General features: G+C 47.4%; 1 protein-coding gene across 2 annotated transcripts; it reads right to left on the bottom strand.

Moving 5' to 3' along the window:
- Positions 1 to 76: 76 nt before the first annotated feature.
- Positions 77 to 23218, bottom strand: SGF29 (SAGA complex associated factor 29). Of its 2 annotated transcripts, none has more exons than XM_069485735.1 (10): positions 23041 to 23218; positions 15309 to 15399; positions 10007 to 10082; positions 9252 to 9324; positions 2181 to 2245; positions 1519 to 1648; positions 1303 to 1449; positions 1093 to 1128; positions 820 to 982; positions 77 to 262 (listed from the first exon to the last, which is right to left on the bottom strand). In XM_069485735.1, the coding sequence occupies exons 2-10, from the start codon at positions 15381 to 15383 to the stop codon at positions 146 to 148; spliced, it is 882 nt and encodes a 293-aa protein (XP_069341836.1). In that variant the 5' UTR covers positions 15384 to 15399; positions 23041 to 23218; the 3' UTR covers positions 77 to 145. The 2 variants fall into 2 exon arrangements, with proteins under 2 accessions (XP_069341836.1, XP_069341837.1); XM_069485736.1 differs by having other exon boundaries at positions 23037 to 23181.
- Between the last annotated feature and the right edge of the window lie 1873 nt (positions 23219 to 25091).

Below are 25091 nucleotides of genomic sequence, written 5' to 3'. Positions count from 1 at the left end.
CCCCGACTTGCCCTGCTTGGGGAGGGGAAGAGTGTTTGGAGAAGTAAAACCCGGGAGACGCGGGCCAGGGGGAAGGTATTTATTTGATCACAGAACACCTTTGTTGATCTCCCCCACGAGGGCGGTGGGAGTCTGCCAGCCAGCTTCACTTCTTCTTCGGCTCCTTACAAGCCACCACGTACCTCTGGGCCACATTGAGAGGGGGGGAGTAACCATCTGCGTAGGAGGTGTCTTCAAACAGGACCGAGTAGTCGTCCTGGGGCTGCGGCGGAGGCAGACGGGACGGGCTGGTCAGAGGCCCCTGGCCAGGCCAGCCCCCATCTTCCACTCAGAGTCAGGATGTCTTGTCCCCACCGTCCCTGCTCTTTTCTCAGCAACAAGGGCCCAAGGGCAGGGACTAAAGAGCAGGAAGAAAGGAGACTCGCTCCCTACACGGTCGGGCCACAGCTGCAGGACCTGGTACCATTCGGACACCTGTGTTAAGGGGATCAAGGACAGCCCAGAGGGCAGCAGGCAGGGATCCTGCCCTTATAACGTGTGCCCAGGAGTCAGACTTGGGCACAAGCTTCCCATTTCAGGGTCTGTATCCTCCACTGACTGCAGGGGTGAGGCGAGGCTGGAGCAGCAGCAGGCCGCTCGGTCGGGGCTTGCCAAGGGGACCGCAGAGCGGACTCTGGGAAGCAGGAGAGGGAGGGCAGGTCCCTTTAGCTGAGGTGTGAGGTGAAGAGAAAGGGGAAAGACACAGGAGGATGACCCCTGACCTTCTTGGTCAGCCTGGTCCTGGTGGCATGATGGCCTGTGCCACAGAGCCTGCCTTACCCGTTGTGGGGGCGCGTGGATCAGCGCACGGTAGAAGCAAGTGGTCTGGGGGTACAGGGCCAGCACGAGCTGCTCCTTCTGGAACAAGGCCTCCGGGTCTGTTTCAGGGTTGGCCTTCCACTGGGGCAGTGGGATGATGCGCCGCCGGCTCAGGGTGTGTCTCCTGGGGGTGAAGGGGACTTCCGGCAACCCATAGCCAGGTGGGGGGACTCCCTCCCAGCAGTGTGGCTGCCCCCCAGGCTCCCACTGCCCCTCCCTGGCCCGGACACTCACTCTTTGCCTTCTTCATCAATGTCATCTACCTCATACCTGTGGACAAGGAAGAGGCCCATGGGGTGAGGTGCACAGTCCACGCGGGGCTGAGACGGGGAAGGAGCCCGTGTTTCCGTCACACCCGTCCCTGCCCACAGCACCCTCTGGTAGGAAAGAACGCGGCTAAAGCAGGTCTGATGACAGCAGCCCGGGGGCCACGTGTCCACTCACTTGTTGGTGGCATGGCTGTAACTGACCACCTCAGCCAGGATCCACTGCTCGTCCCCGTCCACAGCCTTTACCCGGGCAGCCACCTTGTCTCCAGGTTTGGCCACATAGTCCCCTGAGGCTGGGATGGCCCCACAGAGGGGTGGGGGCCTGTGCGTGGAACAGAGCATCAGTCCCAGGCCTTGCCGCCGGCCCCTCCCCCACAGCTCCCGCCCTCACTTGTCACCAGGCTTCCCGATCCACAGGGGCAGGGTCATCGCCGACTGCTGCAGTAGGGTCATCAGCACCCCCCTGCGCATGGTCTTCCGGGGCGGCTCCGAGTCGTTGTACAGGCCTGCGATCTTGGCCGCTGCGGAAGGAAGTGAGCCCCTGAGGCGCCAGGGACAGGCGCTTGCCCCACACCCACCCTCAGGCCCCGCTGTCACATGTGGACTCAGCCTCCTCAGGCCTGGCTGCACACACCTGCCTGGCTGCACACAAGGCCAAGGTGGCACACGACAACATTCTGATGGGTGAGGGGTCTGTCCACTATGGGTTTGTAGGAAGGGCAAGAGAGAGGTGGGAAAGCCAAGGAAAGGGCGGCCAGAAAAGGCTGGAAGGCTGGGTTTTGAGACACGCAGGGTGTGGCTCGGCAAGAAATGGGACTGGGCTGTGCCAGGACTGAGGAGGCAATTGGCCCAGGCCACAGAGGAGGAGGGAGATGTGAGGGCAAGAGCGGAACCATCTGGAAAACCACGTCTCCCAGTGTTGGGAGTGCTCTGCATTCCCTTCCCAGTGGGTCCACACTGCCAGACACGCCGCGGGATGATCCCACCAGGCTGCAGCCATGGGCTGCTCTCAGGAATCTCACTCTCTGGCCAGACTCGTCCTCTCCAACTCACCGATCCGCCTCTCTTCCAGCAGAGACTTGATTTCAGCAATCTTATCTAGGGCCTTCCGAAGGATGCTGAGGGTGGGGAGGAGGGAGAGAGAGGTCTGGTGGAAGCATATAGCACAGACTTCCTTTTCTAATTGCAGCAGGCTGGATGATTCAGACCAACCCTACTGCTGAAAATTAAAAACTCCGTAAGATTTTTATTTATTTATTTTTTTTTAAGACAGAGTCTCACTCTGTTGCCTGGGCTAGAGTGCCGTGGTGTCAGCTGAGCTCACAGCAACCTCAAACTCCTGGGCTCAAGTGATCCTCCTGCCTCAGCCTCCTGGGTAGCTGGGACTATAGGCATGTGCCACCATGCCCGGCTAATTTTTCTATATATATATATTTTTAGCTGTCCAGATCATTTCTTTTCTATTTTTAGTAGAGACAGGGTCTCGCTCTTGCTCAAGCTGGTCTTGAACTCCTGAGCTCAAACGATCCGCCTGCCTCGGCCTCCCAGAGTGCTAGGATTACAGGTGTGAGCCACCGCGCCCTGCCAAGATTTTTAGTCTTTTTTTTTTCTTTTTTTTTTTTTTTCTTTTTTTTTTTTTGAGACAGAGTCTCACTCTGTTGCCTGGGCTAGAGTGAGTGCCGTGGCGTCAGCCTAGCTCACAGCAACCTCAAACTCCTGGGCTTAAGCGATCCTCCTGCCTCAGCCTCCCGAGTAGCTGGGACTACAGGCATGTGCCACCATGCCCGGCTAATTTTTTGTATATATATATTTTAGTTGTCCATATAATTTCTTTCTATTTTTAGTAGAGACGGGGTCTCGCTCTTGCTCAGGCTGGCCTCGAACTCCTGACCTCGAGCGATCCACCCGCCTCGGCCTCCCAGAGTGCTAGGATTATAGGCGTGAGCCACCGCGCCCGGCCAATTTTTAGTCTTAAAAGCATAAAAGACAAGACAGTAGGAAGTGGCAGGCCAACAGCTCTTAAGAGAAAGCAGGATCCCAGAGAGGTGAGCAAACGGACTGAGTGGCCTTTGACAAATCCTGAAGAAGTGCAGCTCAGTTCTGGCAGCCTCTCACCTCTTGAGGACAAAGGGTCAAACTCAGGGTCTACCCAAGATGGGACATGTAAAAGGAGAAACCCCCAGAGGTGGGGAGAGCTGCTGGTTCAGAGCAGGGCTGGGGTGGAGGGAGCTAATCCCTGAAAGGCTGTACCCAGACAAACCCCAGCATGGACTTGCGGTCGCAGGAAACTATGAAGTCAGTGTTTGGGGGCTCCAGGATGGCAGGGACCCAAGTAACCTCGCAGAAGCAAACAGAGCTTTGCTGGAGGCAGGTTTCTTTGTCCTGGATCTTGAGAAATCTCCCGAAAGAATATTTCAACAGCAGTAAGCAGTGCAGACTCCACTTTGGGTCATTTTTTGCTCCTCTGCTCCCATGGCAAACCCTAGTCCATTCCTTTAGCAAACTTATTAAATGCCCCCATGGTACTAAAGATCTTTGTCCAACAGAAGGAAGTACCTAGGAACACAGCACATGACCCATGGAGTTCACCAGGCAGAGGCCAGAAGACGGGGATCGGCCAGGGGCAGCCAAACCAAAGCAGGGAGGGTGAACCGCTTGCCGCTATGCGTGGAGCGTCGCAGTTCAGTGTGGCCAGCACATGGTGCCGGGGAGCGCTCAGCCAGAGCCACCACGGGCTGTGAGCACTGGGACCTAGGCAAGCAGACATCCCAGAAAACAAGGAATAAAAGTCCTGAGGCCGATGGGAACCTTGAAGTTTGATCACTGCTGTTGGGCCTATTTGGGTTTTTTTTTTTTTTTTTTGAGACAGAGTCTCGTTCTGTTGCCCAGGCTAGAGTGAGTGCCTTGGCGTCAGCCTAGTTCACAGCAACCTCAGACTCCCGGGCTTAAGCAATCCTTCTGCCTCAGCCTCCCAAGTAGCTGGGACTACAGGCATGTGCCACCATGCCCAGCTAATTTTTTTTTTCTATATATTTTTAGTTGGCCAGATAATTTCTTTCTATTTTTTTTAGTAGAGACGGGGTCTCACTCTTGCTCAGGCTGGTCTCGAACTCCTGACCTTGAGCGATCCACCCGCCTCGGCCTCCCAGAGTGCTAGGATTACAGGCGTGAGCCACCGCGCCCGGCCTGTTGGGCCTATTTGGAGGACAGTTTTATGAAGCATACATAGCCTAACTTGTAGTCTGTGATATCTGTTTCTTTGTTTATTATTTGTTTATATATTAGAGATGGGGTCTCTGTCATCCAGATTGGAGGGCAGTGGTGTTGTCATAGCTCACTGCAGCCTCAAACTCCCGGGCTCAAGTCATCCTTCTGCCTCAGCCTCCGGAGTAGCTAGGACTACAAGGCACATGCCGCCATGCCCGGCTAAATTTTTAAATTTTTTGTAGAGACACGGTCTTGCTGTGTTGCACAGGCTGGAGTACAGTGGTGCGATCATAGCTCACAGCAGCCTCAAACTCCTGGGCCCAAGAGATCCTCCCATCTCAGCCTCCTGAGTAGCTGGGACTACAGGCACAAACCACATAGTCTGGCCTTCTGTGATATATTAATGGAGTTATTTTCAACCCTAGCTGGACATCAGAGTCTCCTGGGGAACTTTAAAAAAAAAAAAGCCAATTGTTTCAGGCAAGAATTATAAACAGATGCTAAAACTGCTGGGTTTAATGTGAATGGAATATTTACATAGTCTCAAAGTATCTTCCCACAAGATATTTATTAACCACACCATGGAAAATAGCAATAATTCAACACTGGAGAAACCTGGAAGATACTACCTTAACCAATGGGACAAGTAGCATCTTGTGCTTCCTAATATGATCTACGGAGGACAACGTTACTTTTGTGGTATTACTGCCAAAAGCGTAAAACCTGAATCTAACAGTGAGGAAATGCCAGACAACCCACGCTGAGGGACATTCTGCAGAATAACCAGCCATCTTCAAAATGTCAAGGTCAGGGAAGGCCAAGACAGACAGGGAGGGCACTCTTCCGGACTGAAGGAGACTGAGGAGACAGGATGCTCAATCCCATGGTGGCTGCACTACAAAAATGGCTTTCTCCTTTTGCTATAAAGGCCATCAGCAGATAAGATGAAATCTGAATAAGATCTGTAGTTAATGGTTTTATATAAGTGTTAATGTCCTGATTTTGAGAATTGTACTGTAGTTACATAAGAATGTCCTTGTTTTTAGGAAATACCGACTAATGTGTTTAGAGGTCAGGGGTCACGTCTGTAACTTAAATGGTTCAGAAAAATACCACCAAACAAGTTTGTGAAATACTGAATTAAAGGAAATTATTATTGTAGGAACTTATCAGAGCCTTTAATGCTTTAATTTGCTCTGTGAATCTCTAGGAGAGGAATGTAATGTTCCGTTTCCTAAAGTTACTGCAGTTTTGCTGAGATTCAAGGAAACAATGTTTGTGAGATCATTCAAAAAGCAGCCATGGCCAGGTGTGGTGGCTCAGGCCTGTAATCCCAGCACTTTGGGATGCTGAGGCAGGAAGAGTGCTTGAGGCCAGGAGTTCAAGACCAGCCTGGCCAATACAGCAAGACCCCATCTCTACAAAAAAATTTAAAAATTAGCCAGGCATGGTGGTGTGAGCCTGTACTCCGAGCTACTCAGGAGGTTGTAGTGGAAGGATCACTTGAGGCCAGGAGTTCGAGGTTTTAGTGAGCTATGATTAGGCCACTGCAATCCAGCTGGGCAACAGTGAGACCCTGTCTCCATTTAAAAAAATAAATAAATAAAAATAAAAAGCAGTTTTCTGGAATGGAAACTTCTCCATCTCAGAGTCATAAAAGCATCAGGCCGTCTAGTATGACCTCCCAGGTGAGCCTGAGTCCCTGCCTCTGCCAGCCAGCCAGCCAGCCAGCCTGACAGCAAACCTCAGGGACAGTCCCACCTGAGGAGGCCCCCTGTACCTGGGACAGCTGAAGAAGGACTTCTTTCCAGATGACATTCCTTTGACTGCAGCCAAGAGCCCAGAGCTCTAGCCTCCCTCCCTACTGACCATTAGTAAGGGGCGAAAACAACTGTGGGCCCTTTAGAATTTGCCAATACTACTGCGTACAAATACACAGCATCATTATTTGATTAGGGTGACTTTTTAAAAAGCAAAAAGGTAAAAAGCAATTCCTTTTGGCCTTCCCTCTTGTTGAAGGGGCTGGAGCTGTGCTTGCAGAGTTGGACAGAAAGCAGCAAAGGCCCAGGGCGCTGCTCCATCCCACCCCCTCCACCACCCGCCCAGAACAGGAGGGGCCTGTGGCAGCCCCGCGAGCCTCTCCGACCGCTGGACCCTGGCTGAGTGGGAGAGGTGATCAGTGTTGACTTCCCAGCACACGGCTTCTTTGCCCCCATAAGCAGTCCATGCTTGTGTGTGGTCTGTGTCAGGGTGAGGAGGAAGAAATACCTTCCTTCTGGCTCCTGGGCTAGGACTTGAACACTACATCTGGTCAGCAACACGGAACACCCTTCATGCTGCGGTGCACCAGCAAGGGGCCTCAATTCACTCCGCCTCCAGGCACTCGGAAAGGTTTATAAACCAATCTGCTGGGAAAACGCACTGATGCACGTAGCACCAGCAGTAACACAGGGTGACAGGGTCTTCCCCCACCTAGACTCTGGCAGCAGGGTTGGCATCTCATCCACCTCTCCCGCTCTCCCTTCCCCACAATAGTATTGGGCTGAGGAGGCCTTATCCAGTGTTTACCTAACGAATGTATGAAGGTTTTAGATTCTCAGAGTCTGAAAAAGTGAAATGGCAGCAGAATTGCAAGAAGTTGGGCTCTGCATTTATGAAACTGAGCTCATGTTTCCCTCTGCGGAAGTCAACACCAGAGACGGCCCGCACCAAACTGGGTTCAGGGTCACTTTGTTCTGCCAGCAGCCAGGCTAGGATGGGACAGTTTGCTTTTTACTCTCACATGAGCAAGAGTCACTCCAACTTACGCAAGGCAAACTCCAGCCCAGGAGGAAAGTGGGTGGGCCAGGAGGAGGAGCCTATTTCCAAGGCCTCCATGGGAATGTGCCCCGCTCTTCCCTGCAGGCCAGCCTACTCTTTTGTTCTGCTCCTTGGCCTGGCACAGGGAGCCCCACCAAACCCCTCGGCCCCAGCTAGAAACCCTGGACTCTTCAACTCCTCCTCTTCCCCAGTTTGATCTCAGACACTGCTCCTGAGCCCATCCGTGCTCTCCACCCCACTGCCAGTGTCTCAGCTCAACCCTGCCCCTCTCTTGCCTGGCCTGCTAGCTGGCCTGCTTCCCTCCTGGCCTGTTCTGCACGTGGCAGCCAGGGTTTCCTTCCTGCCCTGAGTCTTCATTGGCCCCCCCATGGCCTCCAGGATAAAGTCCATGGCAGCGGGGACCCTTCATGTCTTTCTCTCCTTGTCCCCAGCCATACAGGGTTAGTCCTCCCTCCCCAAATGCCTGTGCTCTGCAGTCCCTCCTCCATGGCCTCTGCACCTCTGTCCCGCTGCCTGGGCTTCTGCCTCGTCTGCCAACTGCTCCCTAGCTCAAGGTTGTGCTCCAGTCCCTCCCACTTCCTGAGGACATCCTAGATCCCTCACTTCTGCAGGACAACTCCACTGTCCTACAACTGTTTTCTTTAGGGTGTCTCCCCTTTCTGGACTGTACCCTTGAAGGAGGATCCTCCCTATCCTCATGTCTCTACATGGAGACGGCCCAGTGCCAGACTTGGGGTAAGCACCAGCAACGGTCTGCAGAACGGCTGACGGCCGGCAAAGAAAATACAGGACCATGAACACAGGACAGAGCTGTGAGAGCCAGATGGGAGGAAGGATGAGCCCTGGAGCCATTAGTAATGCTCAGGGCGCTGCCTCTGGCCCATGGCTGTCACCCCCACTGGGCCCTGAATGTTAGCCATCACCTGCACACACAAGGCAGTGGTATTTAAACTGCAGGTTGTGGCTCATTAGTGAGTCATGAAATTAATTTTTTGGGTAGCAACCAGCATTAAAAAAAAAACAAAAAAACAGCATAGTAACAGTAAGGGCTGGAACACTTATTCCAATTCTGAGATACACACACATAAAACAAATGTGTGTGCTGTAGAAAGGTACCTTATACCATTCTAGCAGGTCCACATTAAAGAATGGGGACTTTGGGTTTAAAATTGGGCTTCTCCACTTACTAGTTGTGTGACTTTTGGCAGATCATGTAACCTCTCAGTGCCTCGGTTTCTTCATCTGTAAAATGGGGCTAATACTACAAACCACCTTAAAGAATTGCCATGAGATTAAATGACGGGGTAAACATACAAAGTACTTGGAATAGTACCAGGAGTATAGTAAGGCCACACAGGGGTTATTACTACTGAGCCACATTATAGAATGTGGGTTATGGTCAAAAGAGTTTGAAAACCATTGGCATTAGGCACTTTACATGCATTATTTATGCTTACAATCCTGTAGGTAGTTCTTATCCCTAATTTATTTTATTTTCTTAATTTTTTTGAAACAAGGTCTTGTTCTGTTGTCTGGGCTAGCGTGCTGTGGCATCATCATAGCTCACAGCAACCTCGAACTCCTGCGCTCAAGCGATCCTCCTGCCTCAGCCTCCCGAGTAGTTGGGACTTACAGGAACACACCACCATGCCCAGCTAATATTTTGTATTTTTGTGTAGACATAGGGTCTCACTATGTTGCCCAGGCTGGTCTTGAACTCCTGGCCTCAAGTGATCCTCCTGCCTTGGCCTCCCAAAGTGCTGGGATTAGAGGTGTGAGCCACCGTGCCCGGCTTTATTCTCCCTCTTTTAATGATGGGACAACCGAGTCTCTGCTGCAGTGACTGCCCAAGGTCCCATGACCAGTAAATGGCAGCACCGACACAGGCCTCGCTGGCACCTATAAAGCGGCAGGGCTGAGGGAAGAATGGGCCTAGAGCAGTAGACTCCAGGAAAGGCAGGACCCAAGGGACAGGCTGGGAGTAGGAATCGATTTCTCCATGGGAGGGAGGCAAGCTGGGGGTCTGGTCCACAGGGGCCTGCAGCCCAGTGCCCAGGCGAGGCGGGCGCGGCGGCGGGCAGGTGGGAAGGTACTCACTTGCACTCTGCCTCTGCATCAGCCTTGGCTGTTGTATAGAGGCCACGCAGCTTTGTCCGGTAATAGGGAGAAACTGCAGAGGAAACACAGGGGTAGGCAGGTGTGCGCGAGGGCAGGCGGCAGTGACGCGGCCCTGCTTCCAGTTCACCGCACTCCGGGAGGCACAGGGAGGCCCGGGCCTGAAGACTGAGCTTTACCGGTTCAGAAATGCTCCCAGAGGCGGATGCCCCCATGCTCAGTGGGTTCATTCATGTTTCCTTATGGTACAAATGCTATCCTCTCCTACATCTAGGAGAGGACTTTCTAGCCTCTACTATATCATGACACAGCTCGAAAGTATTTGTCAGCACACAGAAAAACAGACAATTCTCAAAGCTACCCAGAGTTGGAAGGCACCCGCCCACGACCTGGAGGTCTCAGGGCACATGCAGGGACACCTGGGAGGGCAGCTCTGCTCCGGAAAACACCAGCGACCAGGTGCTTGTGCCTCCAAGGCCAAGTTTCCCTACATGTGGCCTCATTTCACTGCCTTTCCAGTCCCTGGAGTTGAGGGATTTTTAAGGTTCTTTAGTACTAAGCAGTCTGTCACCAGTCTCCTGGGCGACTTTAGGTCACCCAGCCTAAAGGAAAACTGTCCCTCTGGCCTAAGGAGCAGTTCATTTTGGAATATGCTGATACATGCAACAGCCCCCTTGGAGAATGGTTCCAGCCACATCCCGTCCTCAGCCTCTTTCTCTCCTGAGTCAGCTACTCACTCTTGTTTTCTGTCTGCATCCGCTCGTGGGTCTTCTGAATGTTCACTAGGTTGTGTTCGCTCCGAGAACGCTCTTCCTGTAGGAATGAGGGTCAACAGGACGTGAGGGAGGCCTGTCATCCTGCTGTGGCACCCTGCATCCCAGGCCAGAGGCCGCATCCCATAAATACAACCCTCATTTTCTAAATCCAAATTCAGGATAAATTCGAGATGATTTTTTTCCCCCTGACTAATGCAAAAGCTTTACAAAAGGAATGAAAGTTGAAATCCTAAGTTACAGCTTTCATGACTCTCCTTTATCAACAAAAGATAAATTGATCTACACGCTCAGTGCAATCCCCATCAAAATTCCAACTGACTTCTTCATAGAAATTGACCAGCTCATCCTAAAATTCATATGGAAACTCAAGAGGCCCAGATTAGCACAAACAATTTTGAAAAGGAAAGACAAAGTTGGAAGACTCACACTTCCCAATTTCAAAATTTACTACAAAGTTGCTGTAACCAGGACGCTGTGGTGCCGGCACAGAGATCAACAGAATAGAATCAAGAGTCCACAAATTAACACAGACATCTACGGTCCACTGATCTGGGGAAGAAGGAGTGGAGAAGGATGCTGGAAACAGGGATGATTCCCTAAACAAGAAATTGTAGTAACTACATCTTTTAAACTTTATGTGAGAATTATTTTTCTTTTATTCTTTTTGAGATAGAGCCTCACTCTGTTGCCCGGGCTAGAGTGTCGTGGCGTCAGCCTAGCTCACAGCAAGCTTAAACTCCTGTGCTCAAGCAATCCTCCTGCCTCAGCCTCCCGAATAGCTGGGACTACAGGCATGCGCCACCATGCCTGGCTAATTTTTTCTATATATATCTTTAGCTGTCCATATAATTTCTTTCTATTTTTAGTAGAGACAGGGTCTCGCTCTTGCTCAGGCTGGTCTCGAACTCCTGGCTCAGACGATCTGCCTGCCTCGGCCTCCCAGAGTGCTAGGATTACAGGCGTGAGCCACCGCGCCTGGCCTATGTGAGAATTTTTAAGTGCCTGAGGGGTAGGTTGCACCTTTACCTCATCTGGCAAAATGGGGTTAACAGTGGACAAAGCTGGTTGAGATCGCCCACCAGTCCGTACCTAAGTGGACTGAACGAGGATGCCTGCCAGACAAGTGCTGTGCTGGCAATCTGGACCAGCACAGTGGCCAAACCTAACATCCCTTCCGAAGGTGGAAAAGTTTGGGTAAAATCAATGACAAACGGAAAAGGAGAAATAGTAGCTGAGGTTAAATGGGTTATGCAACAAGGGAAATCCAATATTATATTAATATCTCGAAAGGCTCAGAGCAAGAGACTATTGTCTCTTAGTTATACCAGATGCCCGAAAGGGTGAAGCCGTATGTCTGCCAAAACCACTCCTGCTTTTGGAACCTAACACAGTCTCATGGAGGCCTGCAAACCTGAGCTGCACCCCTCTGAGAGACACTCTGGTTATATGGAATGATGATAAACTGGACTAATTGTTAATGACTGAATGGAGTCTTGTAATATGCCAGTATCTTTTTTTTCCTTTAACAATAAACTATTTTTAGAGTTTTAGGTTTATAGAAAAGTTGAGTAGATAGTACAGAGAGTTCCCATATACCTGCTCTCTGCACACTTTCCCCTATTACTAACATCTTGCATTAGTGTGGTGTGTTTGCTACAACTGATAACCCAGTACTGACACCTTATTACTAACTGAAGTCATAGTTTCCATTAGGGCTCACTGTGTTGTGCAGTTCTATGGGTTTTGACAAATGCACAATATCGTGTGTCCGCCATTACAGTGGTTGGGATGGCCCACTCTCAAATATTCTACCACACCTCCCTAAAAATCCTCTGTGCTCCACCTACTCATCCCTCCCATGGCTCTGACAGTCACTGATCTATTTACTCTCTCTCTAGTTTTGCCTTTTCCAGAATGTCATATAGTTGGAGTCACACAGTAGGCAGCCTTCCAGACTGAGTTCTTTAACTTAGCAATATGTGTGCCAGTATCTTCTGACTCTTATTCTCCCGGTTACGTCTACTGAAAAGGGTATCATCTGGGAAGGAATTATTGGGAACTACTCCTTACTGGACTGTGTGGTGTACAACTGGCAACAGACTGATCACTGTGTAGCTATAAACCTGGGTGATCAAATGTTTAGAAAGGTCCCTGATTATAATGGACAAAATATGGCAGCGGCATGCCTGACATGCCACAATGAGCTATAGGAACAAATACATATCATGCTCGTATTTGTGAACATAAGCTATTAAATGGGGGGAAAGTGGGTTTCTGACAGGAAACATTGGGCATCACATGGTGGGTCCCAATTCCCCTGGGGAACAGCCCCACCCTGAGAAAAGGAAGGTTAGGGAGGCTGTGTGGTTTGCTCAGGCTAAGTGCTAGGTATGACTACCACTCGTTTCATACTAGTATGGGGAACCCCAAATTTTTGGGCACAAAATATGTATCCTAACTGCACTCAAGCCAATGGTACACAATGGCAACAACATGCATGGCAGAGCAAACAACACTGGCCCACAGACTGAAAAGGGCTTTAGGAGAGACAGGCATTGGGTCTGTGCATTGTGAGACAAGGTGAATTCACATTTAATGAGGAGCACCACTGAGAGGAAAACAATTTGTTAATCAGAATAAGCAGACTAAAGTGAGTTCTCTTCCAGGAGAAAGGCAAGGAATGGGAGTCAGTCTAGAAAGATGATAAGGCTTTAGTGCAGGGGGTCAAGTAGACCCCAAATATAATGCTGGGTAATTATAGGACAACCTGGTGTGGCGACAGGGCTTACACCCTGACCCAACAGGGTCTCTTGGCTATTTTAATACAAATGGAGGCCAGAGTAGCCATGAGACAATGGCCTTGCATCCTAGCTGCGGAGGCCAAGGGGCACACCTCTGGGAATCTTATGGACCTCAAACCTATGGAAGTCCTCTGTGGGCACCTGTAATTACACCGATGCACCACCAAGTGGTGGTGCCCTTGATCCAAGAATAGATCAAAATAAGACAGATCTGGAAGTACATTAAGCAGGGGTAGGAATTACAGGTATCTGAATACCACCTGTGTCTTTCCCATAGGAGAAAGGTGAGTAGGCAACAGGAAACCAGTCTCAGTACAAGCCTGTGAACTGAGACAGGGTGACTGCCTTTGTTCCCAACTGTGCTGGAAACCAAAACTAACTGAATCATAGCAAACTGTAATGATGCCTGTTTATAGTAATATCTGATATAATGGCAAGGGCCAATTTTGTTTGAAAAGCATAACAAATATCTTTGTGATTCTTACTGATCTGTTCTGTCATGAAACTGAATTTTACCATGACCACATTGCAATATGGTATGTGCATTCTGGTATTGTTGGCAAGATTCAGCAGCTCCCTTATATAAATAAGTCATATGATAATACTGATATACATGTTTACTGGTTTTTTTTGACAGAGTCCTGCTCTGTTGCCTGGGCTAGGGTGTCGTGGTGTCAGCCTTGCTCACAGCAACCTCAAACTCCTGGGCTCAAGCGATCCTCCTGTCTCAGCCTCCCGAATAGCTAGGACTACAGGCATGCACCACTGCGCCTGCCTAATCTTTTCTATTTTTAGTAGAGACAGGGTCTTGCTCTTGCTCAGGCTGGTCTAGAACTCCTGCCCTCAAGCAATCCTCCCACCTCGGCCTCCTAGCATATTAGGATTACAGGCGTGAGCCACTGAGCCTGGCCTGATATATATTTAAAAACAGTTTTTTTTTTTTTTTTTTTTAGAGACAAGGTCTTGCTCTGTAGCCCAAGTTGGAGTGCAGTGGTGCAATCATAGCTTACTGTAGTCTTGAACTCCTGGGCTCACGCAATCCTCCAGCCTCAGCCTCCCGAGTAGCTAGGACTACAGGTGTGCACCATCATACCTGGCTAATTTTTTTTTTTAATTTTAATTTTTGGTAGAAATGGGGTCTCCCAGTGTTGCCCAGGCTGGTCTCAAACTCCTGGCCTCAAGCGATCTTCCTGCCTTGGCCTCCCAAAGTGTTGGGATTATAGGCATGAGCCACCATGCCTCGCCTATAATACTGATATTGATGATCAAATGTAAGTATACCTTCTCAGAATGTAATACTGATAGAAAATTACTGGCCTGAGGAAGAATTTGATTTAGCTAAACATCAACTAATTTATTGTAAAAAGTTCTATGCAAATTTATCGTAAGGTACAAATAGTGGTAGATCAAGGGAGGAAACAAGTAATCAAATTAGAACAAAAATATGAAAATGTATGTAATGGCTTTATGGGACAGATTAGCTATTTCTTTCTTTTTTTTTTTTTTTCAAAGACAGGGTCTCACTCTCACCCAGACTGGAGTGCTGTGGTGCAATCACAGCTGACTGCTACATGCAACTCCCAGGCTCAAGCGATCCTCCTGGTTTAGTCTCCTGAGAAGCTGGGACTCAGGCACATGCCACCATGCCCAGCTAATTTTTACAATTTTTTTGTAGAGGCAGGATCTTGCTGGTCTCGAACTCCTGGCCTCAAGCAATCCTCCTGCTTCAGCCTCCCCAAATGCTGGGAATACAGATGTGAGCCACCGCGCCTGGCTAGTTGTTTATGTCCATCTCTACCCCATGATGGCTCCTCCAAGTGTTAAGCATATTCATACTGATGCTACTGCTATATCTGTTATATAAATGCTATGCTAAATACAGATGCTCAAACAAATATGATTGTTGTGCTATAAGAAAGCCTAGGCCAAGGGCCAGGGGAGTAACCTGTGCAAGAAAGGATTAACTCAGCAGGCCTGGATTGTCCAGACTCTGCACATTCTAAGAAAAGGTTTGATCCTTGACCAGCTCCTGAGAGATATCCTCTAAGCCCTTGGAATATCTTGCCTAGTAAGAGAGTGGAGGAAAATGGGACTGGCTGTTAATAGGTATGGGGCATTTTTGTTGAGTGATAAAAATGTTCCGAAATTGATCACGATAATGGTTGTACAAGCCTGTGAATATACTGAAAACCACTGAATTGTGCACTTTAAATGAGTGCGTTGCCGGGTACGTAAATTATCTCTCAATACAGTTGTTAAAAGGAATCATGAAATCATGTATATAATAGAATATCCAACAGGAATGGTAATTATATCTCAAATTCCCTAACTCTCCCCTTCATTACATTGTCTTGGTTCCTGCATGTCCAGTTCCTGTGAACACAAGCCCCATCGTCACCCCTCCACAGCTCAGCATCATAGCTCACGGTCCCATCTAGGAGTGGACAGCAACAGCTTCTTACCTGGGTTTGTTTAATCAGCTGATGGAGCTCTGTGAGAAGTTCTGCAATGCGGGAATCAGCAGACACAAGGGCCATGGTCTATGAAGGGCACCTGGTGGGCAGTGAAAACACAAGCGAACTCTGTTAGTGACTGCTCTGAGTTGAACGGTATTTCCTCAAAAGATACAGTGAAGTCCTAACCCCTGGTACCTAGGAATGTGACCTTATTTGGAAATAGAGTCTTTGTAGATATAATTAAGATGTACATTAAGATGAGCTCATACTGGAGTAGGATGTGCCCTTAATCCAGTATGGCTGATGTCCTTTAAAGGAGAGAGAGGAGCGAGACGTAGAGACAGACACACACACAGAGAGAACACGGACATGTGACTGGAACAGAGGCAGAGATTAGAAGTTACGCAGCTGCAAGTCACGGCAGCCACCTAACCAGCCGGGGGAGAGGCATGGAACATAGTCTCCTTCTGAGCTTTCAAGAAGGAACAAACCCTTGATTTTGGAACCAAGCTGACACCTTGATTTTAGAATTCTGACCTCCAGAACTGTGAAGGAAAAAGTTTCTCTTGTTTTAAGCCACCCTGGTAAGGTAATTTGTTATGATAGCCCTAAGAAACTAATACTGTGGCAAGTTGTCCTTGAATTCTACCCTACTCCAATGATATGTCTGTATTCAACATGTTCAACCAAGTCAAGGGGTACTTACGAAATGCCTTCGAAAAGCAGGCCCTGGCCCCAGCTCTGCTACTAATATTCTGACAAATGATTTAAGAATTCTGGTCTCCATTTTTTAATCTGTGAAATGGGATCACCTCTGCTATATTTCAGGAAATTCAAATAAGATTGTATATGAAGACACTTTCCAAGTCACAAAGCACTGTTACTTTCTTACTGTAGAGGAAAGAGAAATTAACTACTAAAAAATATCTCACTCAAGGCAAGGTGAATGTATTCTGATGAAAATAAAATGCTTTTGTACAATAAAAGGTAATTAGACAAAGAATAAAAAGACAATAAGAAGTAATAAGTTATAACTAGGTAAAAAGGGACATAAGCCTAAAGATAAAGGTATATTGGATAAAAAAAAAGACATTTTGGCTGGGTGTGATGGCTCACATGTCCAGCACTTTGGGAAGCTGAGGCGGGAAGATCATTTGAGGCCAGGAGTTTAAGTCTACCCTAGACAACACAGTGAGACCTCTGTCTCTACAAAAAAATAAAAAAAATTAGCTGGGTATGATGGTGCACACCTGTAGTCCCAGCTACTCAGGAGGCTGAGGAGGCTGAGGAGGAAGGATCACTTGAGCCCAGGAGTTTGAGGTTACAGTGAGCTATGATTGCACCACTGCACTCCAGACTAGGTGACAGAGACCCTGTCTCTAAGAAAGAAAAGACCTGTAGTCCCAGCTACTTGGGAGGCTGAGGCAGGAGGATCGCTTGAGCCCAGGAGTTTGAGGTTGCTGTGAGCTAGGCTGATGCCACGGTACTCTAGCCCAGGCAACAGAGTGACACTCTGTCTCAAAATAAATAAATAAATAAATAAAAATAAAATAAAATAAAAGGAACTATTTTTCCTCTGCTTTCACTCTGCAACAATCAACACAGAAGACTTCTGTGACCAAATGTGTGGGGATTTCTCCCGTCAACAAGCAAGTGGTCAATCGAACAGTGGACACCAGCTGCGTATCCTCTAATTCAATTTAATTCCAACAAGATACACAGGGCAAGACACGCAGGAAGGGCTGCGGAGCTTCCATATCCTCTCTGGGTGCAGCGCGCCGTCCTCCAGGAACCTCCACATGTTCAGCTATTGGGAAGCTCTTCCAACCTAAAGCTGGGCTTCATTACATAGGCAAGACTGATTAAACCACTGGCAATCAATTTAACCTTCAACCCCTCTCGCCTCCCCAGAGGTGGGTGTGGGGCTGAGAAGTCCTAACCCTGTAATCATGCCTGTTCTTTCCAGTGACCAGCCCACGTCCTGATGCTACCCAGGGGCAGCCAGCCATCAGTGAACTCATTAGCATACAAAATGACATGGCATTGGAGACGCCAAGGATTTTAGGAGCTGTATGCCAGGAAACTGGGACGAAAACTGAGTATTAATATATATTTTACAATATCACACATTCAACAAATACCTTTTATGCTTAGGATAGTTGGGGTTAGCTTTTTGTTATCTGCAACTGAGAAGCTTGACTAATAAAGAGGAACCTTCAATTCTTAGGGACAAAGGTTGCAAGGTGGAAGTACTGTAGGGATAAAGCAGAAAAGAAAGGTCGAGAGAGCCTGGTACAGCCATTTTGATGGATACCAGACCCTGACCACCCTGAACAAGGACGTCGCCAGCAAGTCGCTAGGACTACACTAGGCCAAATGCCTTGCAAACTGTTTGTGCTTAGCTTTCAGTGACAGCACTTTATGATTAACCTTTATGGACTGACCTTAGTCAATGCTGGTCATGTATGGGTTGTTTTTTTTTTTTTTTTTTTTCGAGACAGAGTCTCACTCTGTTGCCTGGGCTAGAGTGCCCTGGCATAAGCCTCGCTCATGGCAACCTCAAACTCCTGGGCTCAAGCGGTCCTCCTGCCTCAGCCTCCCGAGTAGCTGGGATTACAGGCATGTGCCACCAAGCCCGGCTAATTTTTCTCTATATATATTTTTTAGCTGCCCATATAATTTCTTTCTATTTTTGGTAGAGATAGGGTCTCGCTCTTGCTCAGGCTGGTCTCGAACTCCTGAGCTCAAACAATCCGCCCGCCTCGGCCTCCCAGAGTGCTAGGATTACAGGCATGAGCCACTGCGCCCGGCCATGCATGGGGTTTTTAAACATATAAAAACGTTACCACTGACCCATAAGCGGTCCCCCTCCTGCTTGGGCAAGGAAACCTAGTCTGTCTGTGGAGTAAGATCTGTTGTCTGTTTCTCTCTCAATAAACTTTCTGTTGCTAGTTGACTTGCTCTCAAATTCTTTCCAGCACGAAGCCCAGAACCCACCTGGCAAGTTGAGGAGGCTTTCCTCTCTTCATTGGGGCACCCCTAAATCAGAAGCATAGAGTAACCACACTAAACACCCAGCCTAAAATTGCTGGCCCTTCAACTGGTAGCCAAGACTTCAAACAAACAAATCCAAAATCCTATGTTTATTTATTTATTTGAGACAGAGTCTCACTCTGTTGCCCGGGCTAGAGTGAGTGCCGTGGCGTCAGCCTCGCTCACAGCAACCTCAAACTCCTGGGCTCAAGCGATCCTACTGCCTCAGCCTCCCAAGTAGCTGGGACTACAGGCATGCGCCACCATGCCCAGCTAATTTTTTCTATATATATATATTTTAGTTGGCCAGATAATTTCTTTCTATTTTTAGTAGAGACGGGGTCTTGCTCTTGCTCAGGCTGGTCTCGAACTCCTGAGCTCGAGCGAACCACCCGCCTCGGCCTCCCAGAGTGCTAGGATTACAGGCGTGAGCCACCGTGCCCGGCTCAAAATCCTATATTTAAACCACTCCAAGATTAATCCCATGGGGTTTAAGACAGTATGAGCTTTGTTGAGTCAAAGGGAAAGAAGGCATCTAATACCCTACTCTCAGATCGCACATCCTCAATCCAGTCACTATCAATAACAATCTACATTATCAATTGGTCAAAAAAAAAAAGAGACAATGTTGATTTTTTTCCCCACCATGCCTATATATGTACTGGGACTTACTTATCCAAGTAATTTCTCATTTAAATGTTACAGCAATCCTATAACATAGACATCAGCAAATCCTTTTTATAGCTGGGGAAATGCAAGTTCAGATAAATCATGCTAGGTAACTCTGTTAAGAAAAACAGGTAGTTGAGGCGGGGTTGCAAAGCTGCAGATTCCAAAAGCTATGCTCAGCTGGGCGTGGTGGCTCACACCTGTAATCCTTGCACTCTGGGAGGCCGAGGCAGGAGGATCACTTGAGGTCAGGAGTTCAAGATCAGCCTGAGCAAGAGTGAAACCCCGTCTCTACCAAAAATAGAAAAAATTAGCCAGCTGTTGTGGCATGCGCTTATAGTCCCAGCTACTCGAGAGGCTGAGGCAGGAGGATGGCTTGAGCCCAGGAGTTTGAGGTTGCAGTGAGCTGTCATGACACCACTACACTCTACCTGGAGCCAATGGTGTGAGAATCTGTCTCAAAAAATAACATAAAAGAATAAAAATAAAAGCTATGCTCTTCCTCTGAATTCCAAGTTTTGTCATAACTTCAGCATATTCAATAGAAAAAGAAATAGTGGACGTAGAAGCATTTTGTCTCTTGTAAACTGCCAATCAACTGTTAGGCTATTATGATTACACTGAAAGTATTACCAGTAAAATGGTGATTGCTGTGGCAACTGAGAAAAAGAGATAGGAAAATGTGATGGTTAATTTTATGTGTCAATCAGACTGCCTAAGGGATGCTCAGACAGCTGGTGAAATATTATTTCCAGGTGTGTCTGTGAGGGTGTTTCCACAGGGTTTGAACTGGAACTATATCAGCTTTCCTGGGCCTCCAGCTTGCAGATGGCAGATCCTGGGACTTCTCAGCCTTCATAATTGTGCAACCCAATCTATCATAACCAATCTCTTTCAATACATCTATACAGTGACCACTGAACAACACAGGTTCGAACTGTGCAGTCCACTAAAACGTGGATTTTCTTTCACCTCTGCCACCCCTGAGACGGCAAGATCAATCCCTCTTCTTCCTCAGCCTACTTGATGTGAAGATGGGAATGATGAAGAACTTTATGATGATCCACTTCCACTTAATATAGTTTCTCTTTCTTAATAACAATTTTTCTAGCTTACTTTATTGTAATAATATAGTACATAATATATGCACAAAATATGTGTTAATCAACAGCCTATGTTATCAGTAAGGCTTCTGGTCAACAGTAGCTATTTAGAAGTTAAGTTTCAGGAGAGTGGAAAGTTCTATGTGAATTTGACTGTGCAGCGGGGTAGGTATCCCTAACCTCCACATTGTTCAAGGGTCAACTGTATATGTAACCCCCTCACAATGGTAAGAAATATTCATCCAAAGCACGTTCTAAATACGTGCTTTCCAGGGCTCTCTGCTTGGGAAATAGTTCCACTCACTTTAAGAAAACAGCACAGAACACATCTCTAAAGAAGTGTGCTTGGATTTAGCTTTTAAACGTGTACAGGTAAACCTCTCACAATGAAACCTTAAACACGACGGTAAGAAGCATCCTTCAAGAGCATGTTCTAAACATGTGCTTACAGAGTTCTCTGCTTAGGAAACAGTTCCAGTTGCTGTAAAAAAGCAGCACACCATGCACCTCTGAAGCAGCATGCTTAGAGCACTGTACACAAACTTCTGTCCTTGCACTTGTGACACGTACACCAAGAGACTAATCGTTTCACTTGTCTATCCTGCTAGACCACGAGCTCTTAGAAGAGCAAGGTCCAGTTTTATTCATCTTTATATTCCCAGCACAGGCCCTGGCACCTACTAAGTCTTCAAAACAGATTGCTGAACTGAACTAAATCCTAAACCCTTAAAACGGTCTTTCAACTTAAAACACTGCCACAATTCTGAAGCTGGGCTATTCAACATCTTCTCCTCCTCATTCCCAGAAAAAAACTTGTCACTATCAACATACTCGAAGAGAGAATGTCTACTTCCCACCAAGGGAGAAACACTTCCCTTTATAAATTCATTCACGTTCAACAGTATCTACCAAGCACCTACTCTGTGCCAGGCATGAGAGATATATGGCAGCGAATGAGACCAAGAATCCCTGCCTTGCTCTTAGAAGACAGTCCAGAAAGGAACACAGACACTACACAAATAGTTCCATTTACTTATTTGTAGCTGAAACAAGCACTAAAGGAGACACAGAGGACAGAGTAGATAAATGGATAACTCTGAATACATAATGACAGAGAATGTCAAAGACCTGAAAAAAAATTCTCAGGCAGAAAGGACCTACCAAGTGCCAAAGAGAATATCCATGTTAAATAAAAATTACAGGAGGTTGAGAAAGAAAAGAAACTTTTCATCTGAGGAATGAGCCCTTTTAAATTTTCAGGCCCAGAGAGGCATTGGAATGAGACAGCCGTCATGTCCTCCCATCCCCGTTGAGCTAAGTATCATTTTGAAGTCACCCTGCTATATGGATTTGAGACTGAGTGTTGCCACCAATAGCTATAATGTGACCTAACAATGTCATTCCCTGGACATCATAACCCATACCCTATAGCTCAAAAACGTATAGCCAATCACTAATCAACGTTATTTGTGTAAACCAATTCCTGACAAAGTTTTTGGAATTGACCCCCTCTCTCCATTCATCCTTTTTTCTTTAAAAGCTTGAGCTTCTTTGTTTTCTGGAGCACTTCTCAAGGCAACCTGGAAGTGTTTCCTGAGCTGCAGTCCTCAACCGTGGCCCAGATCACCAAACCCCAGATCACCAAACCTAAACTAAGTTATCTAATCTTCTGAGAAATCAGAAGAGATAACAATTTCCCAAACAGGCCAGTTTAAATCTTGAATGGGTGTGATAATGAAGTTCCCTTCAACTTTAATTCTTACACCAAAAGGGTAGCCTGAAGTAACCTGATGTTAACTAATCAGTTTTTTTTTTCTATTTTTGTTTCCCTATCCCCACTTTACAAGAAAAAGTAACTTCGAAAACTAATACCCTCTTTGTTCTTTACTTCTGCTTTCTTCAGCCCTTCTCTTGTTCATAATGCCAACCTCTTTCTACTCAGCTCACTGGAACACTTATTCTATTTTATGCAAATCACAAATTTGCAAAAATAAAAAATAAAGCCAATTGAGATCTTTATGCTAAGTTTATTGTAATTTTGTCCCTTTTTGGGTAAAGAGACAGGGTCTCACTATGTAGCCCAGGCTGGACTGCAGAGGCTACTCACAGGCAACGTCATAACACCCTACAGCCTTGAACTCTTGATCAAAGTGTGAAATGGATAACAGCTAGGCAGTGATTAGAGACAGAAAAGAGATCAAAGATTAAGGCTTGGTGTAGTACAACCATTCAAGATAAGGAAGAAGAGCAAGAATCAGCAGAGGAGAGGCCAGAGAGGGCGCAGGTTAAGGAAGAATGTTCAGCAAGTCAAATGAAGAGAGTTTCAAGAACAAGCAGTGATCAACTGCATCAAATACGGCTACAGGATCGAGAACTAACTTCACACTGAACTTGGTAACCTAGAGATCATTGGTGGCTTTGAGAAAGAGCTGTTTCAGTGGAGTGGTGGGAACCAAAGCCTAACCGGAGAGGGATCAAGAGACTGTGAGGGGGAAGGTGCCAGCAAGCACAGACTGAAGCCCCCGGCTGCAAACGGGCACACAGATGAGGTAGCTGGCGGGTGAATAAGGTTTTACTGTTCTTAAGATGGGCACTTTCTGAGCAAATAATAAAAAGTGCTGGAGCCCAGGGCCTTCGTCAGATCTTGTCTTCCTGACCCTGAGCTGAGCACTCCACCTTCTGCCGGCCTCCTTGCCAAACTCCACCTGCTGCGGTTTCCCACCCAGGCTCCCGACCGAAGGGCGCACGCGCAGAACCCAAGGCGGCCGGGCCCGGGGCCTCCCTCCGCGGACCCCGCCCCCTTGCCGCCCAGGGCGCGTGCGCACCGCCCTTCCAGAGCCGCCTCGTGGAGGCCGGAGACGTCGGGGAAGGACCTCAGCCTTTCGCTCCCGCGCTTCTCCGCGGGTCCCAGGCCGCGACCCATCCCCACCTACCGCGCTTCGGACAAAACAAGCTCGTCTCGCTGGAAATTGCAACGGCGGGAGCAGGCGCGTCCCTCGAACGCTTTTTTCAGAGTCTCTGGATGTTCACGCGCTTGAGTTCGAAGGTTCGCGGCACGTCGAGAAACCTACGCGCTTTTTCCCCTTTTATGAGCGTAGCCGAGCGCGGAGGACCCTTTTACGCATGCGCGGTCCCACCGCTGTGACGTCTCGCGCTGCCTCCTGGGAAATGTAGTTTTTACCTTGACATACTTCCGTTTTCTTGGCTGAACCTTCATATAACAAGCCAGCGCGCTTGTGAATTTTCAGTGTTTTCTCCCATTCCCCCAAGGGCTCTACTGAAAACAAAAAGCAGAAAAACTTAAAAGCGAGCAGATTGTTGCTCGTTGCGGGGAGGGCCCCAGAGGATATATGGGAACTCTGTACTTTCTGCTTAATTTTGCTGGGAACCTAAAATTGCTCTTAAAAAAAGGGCTTTAATACTGAAACTATTTCAACCCCAAAATTAACGCATCACTTTCTTCCATCAAGCTTGCATTTCTTTCTGTGGTCTCTAGCTCAATGAATGACAAGACCATCCACCCAGTCTCAATTCAACATCCGGCATTTTATGAATTTTACATTTGTAAAGGTCTCAGGAGTTATTTTTCCTGAATGTCAAATACTGACCGCTAATTGCTCATCAGGAAAGATTTGGGGCTCATAATTATTTTTAAATTTATCTTTAATATCTGATTTTTCTTAATTTTAAAAGGTGTTTTTAAGTGTTGCCCACATGTAAGGAGTTGCTTTGCCTTCGCCTTTCACATACAGATTTCTCAAGAGAATGATCAGATTTCATTTCCTCTCCTTCCACTCTACACAGTGTCCCCAACCCGCACCTAGAGCTTATCCCTGACATCGCCTTTTCCCTCCCCTTCCATATTCAATCCACCACTAAGGGTCTACAGTATAAAAACACATTTGTTGGGCACTCATTCTGTAACTGACACTGTTGAAAATGTTTTGCATGTATTCATTCATATAACGCAATCCATCTACTTTCCCTCTCCACCACATCCACTGTAGTCCAAGGTAGAGGCACCTTGCCTAAAATACTGCAAAAGCTTTCTCTTTTTTTAGTCCTAGGCACTGAGGTTGAATTACTCATTTCTACTTTATGACACACTATTATCTTTGGGCTCTTTACTGCCTCTCTCGTTTTATATAATTGTGTCCCTTTAAACCTTTTCTCCACCCCTCCCTCTTTCACCAATAGTGTGTGGGAATTTCCTTATAAAACATGTTTAGTATGTGTGTATCTTCAACTTACTTACTAAATGTGTGCTATAAACCTTCTATTTCATTTTTTTCCCTCTCAGCACTACACTTTTAAGACCCATCCTTGTTGCATGTACACCTAGCCTGTGACTTAGAACCACTGTGGAATATTTCAACATGGGCAACCACATTTTAGTTGATTTGGACCCATGATGATGGACCTCTAAATTGCCTCCAACTATTGGTTACCACAAACAGTGCCACAGTGAACAACTTCAAGCTTGTCCCCTTGTGGCCCATACGAAGATTTCTCTGGAATGTATATCCACTAGTGGGACTGAGCAATGCCCTCTTAAATTGTCTCCTCTCACCTATTCTGGCCGGAGCGACCTTTTAAAATTGCACATGTGTTCATGTCTTGGCATCCCTGTCTCTTGTCCCACTGCTTTTCCACTTCAGCCTCCTCAGTCCTCTTCAGGTCCCTCCTCTCCCAGGGGCTCTGCAAAGATCCCTGGAGCACATTTTCCTTCTTTACCTCCACAACTCCTCATCTTTCAATCCCCCTGATTGGGTCAAATCCCTCTATTATTAATATAATCTCTCACAGCACATGCAGACCTCTGTAATTCTGACAGTCACACAAATGTCACAATTTTATATTTGTGATAGAATTGGATTCATGTCTGTCCTACCCCTCCTTCAATTATAAGCTCCATGAAGGCTGGGCTTGTATCTGTTTATGCTCATTACTTTATCTGTAGCACTTAGCCTAGGGCCTGGCACAT

This window comes from Eulemur rufifrons, chromosome 14 (assembly GCF_041146395.1).
Source record: "Eulemur rufifrons isolate Redbay chromosome 14, OSU_ERuf_1, whole genome shotgun sequence".
Lineage (NCBI taxonomy): Eukaryota > Metazoa > Chordata > Mammalia > Primates > Lemuridae > Eulemur > Eulemur rufifrons.
This window is presented reverse-complemented; position numbering and strand designations above follow the sequence as displayed.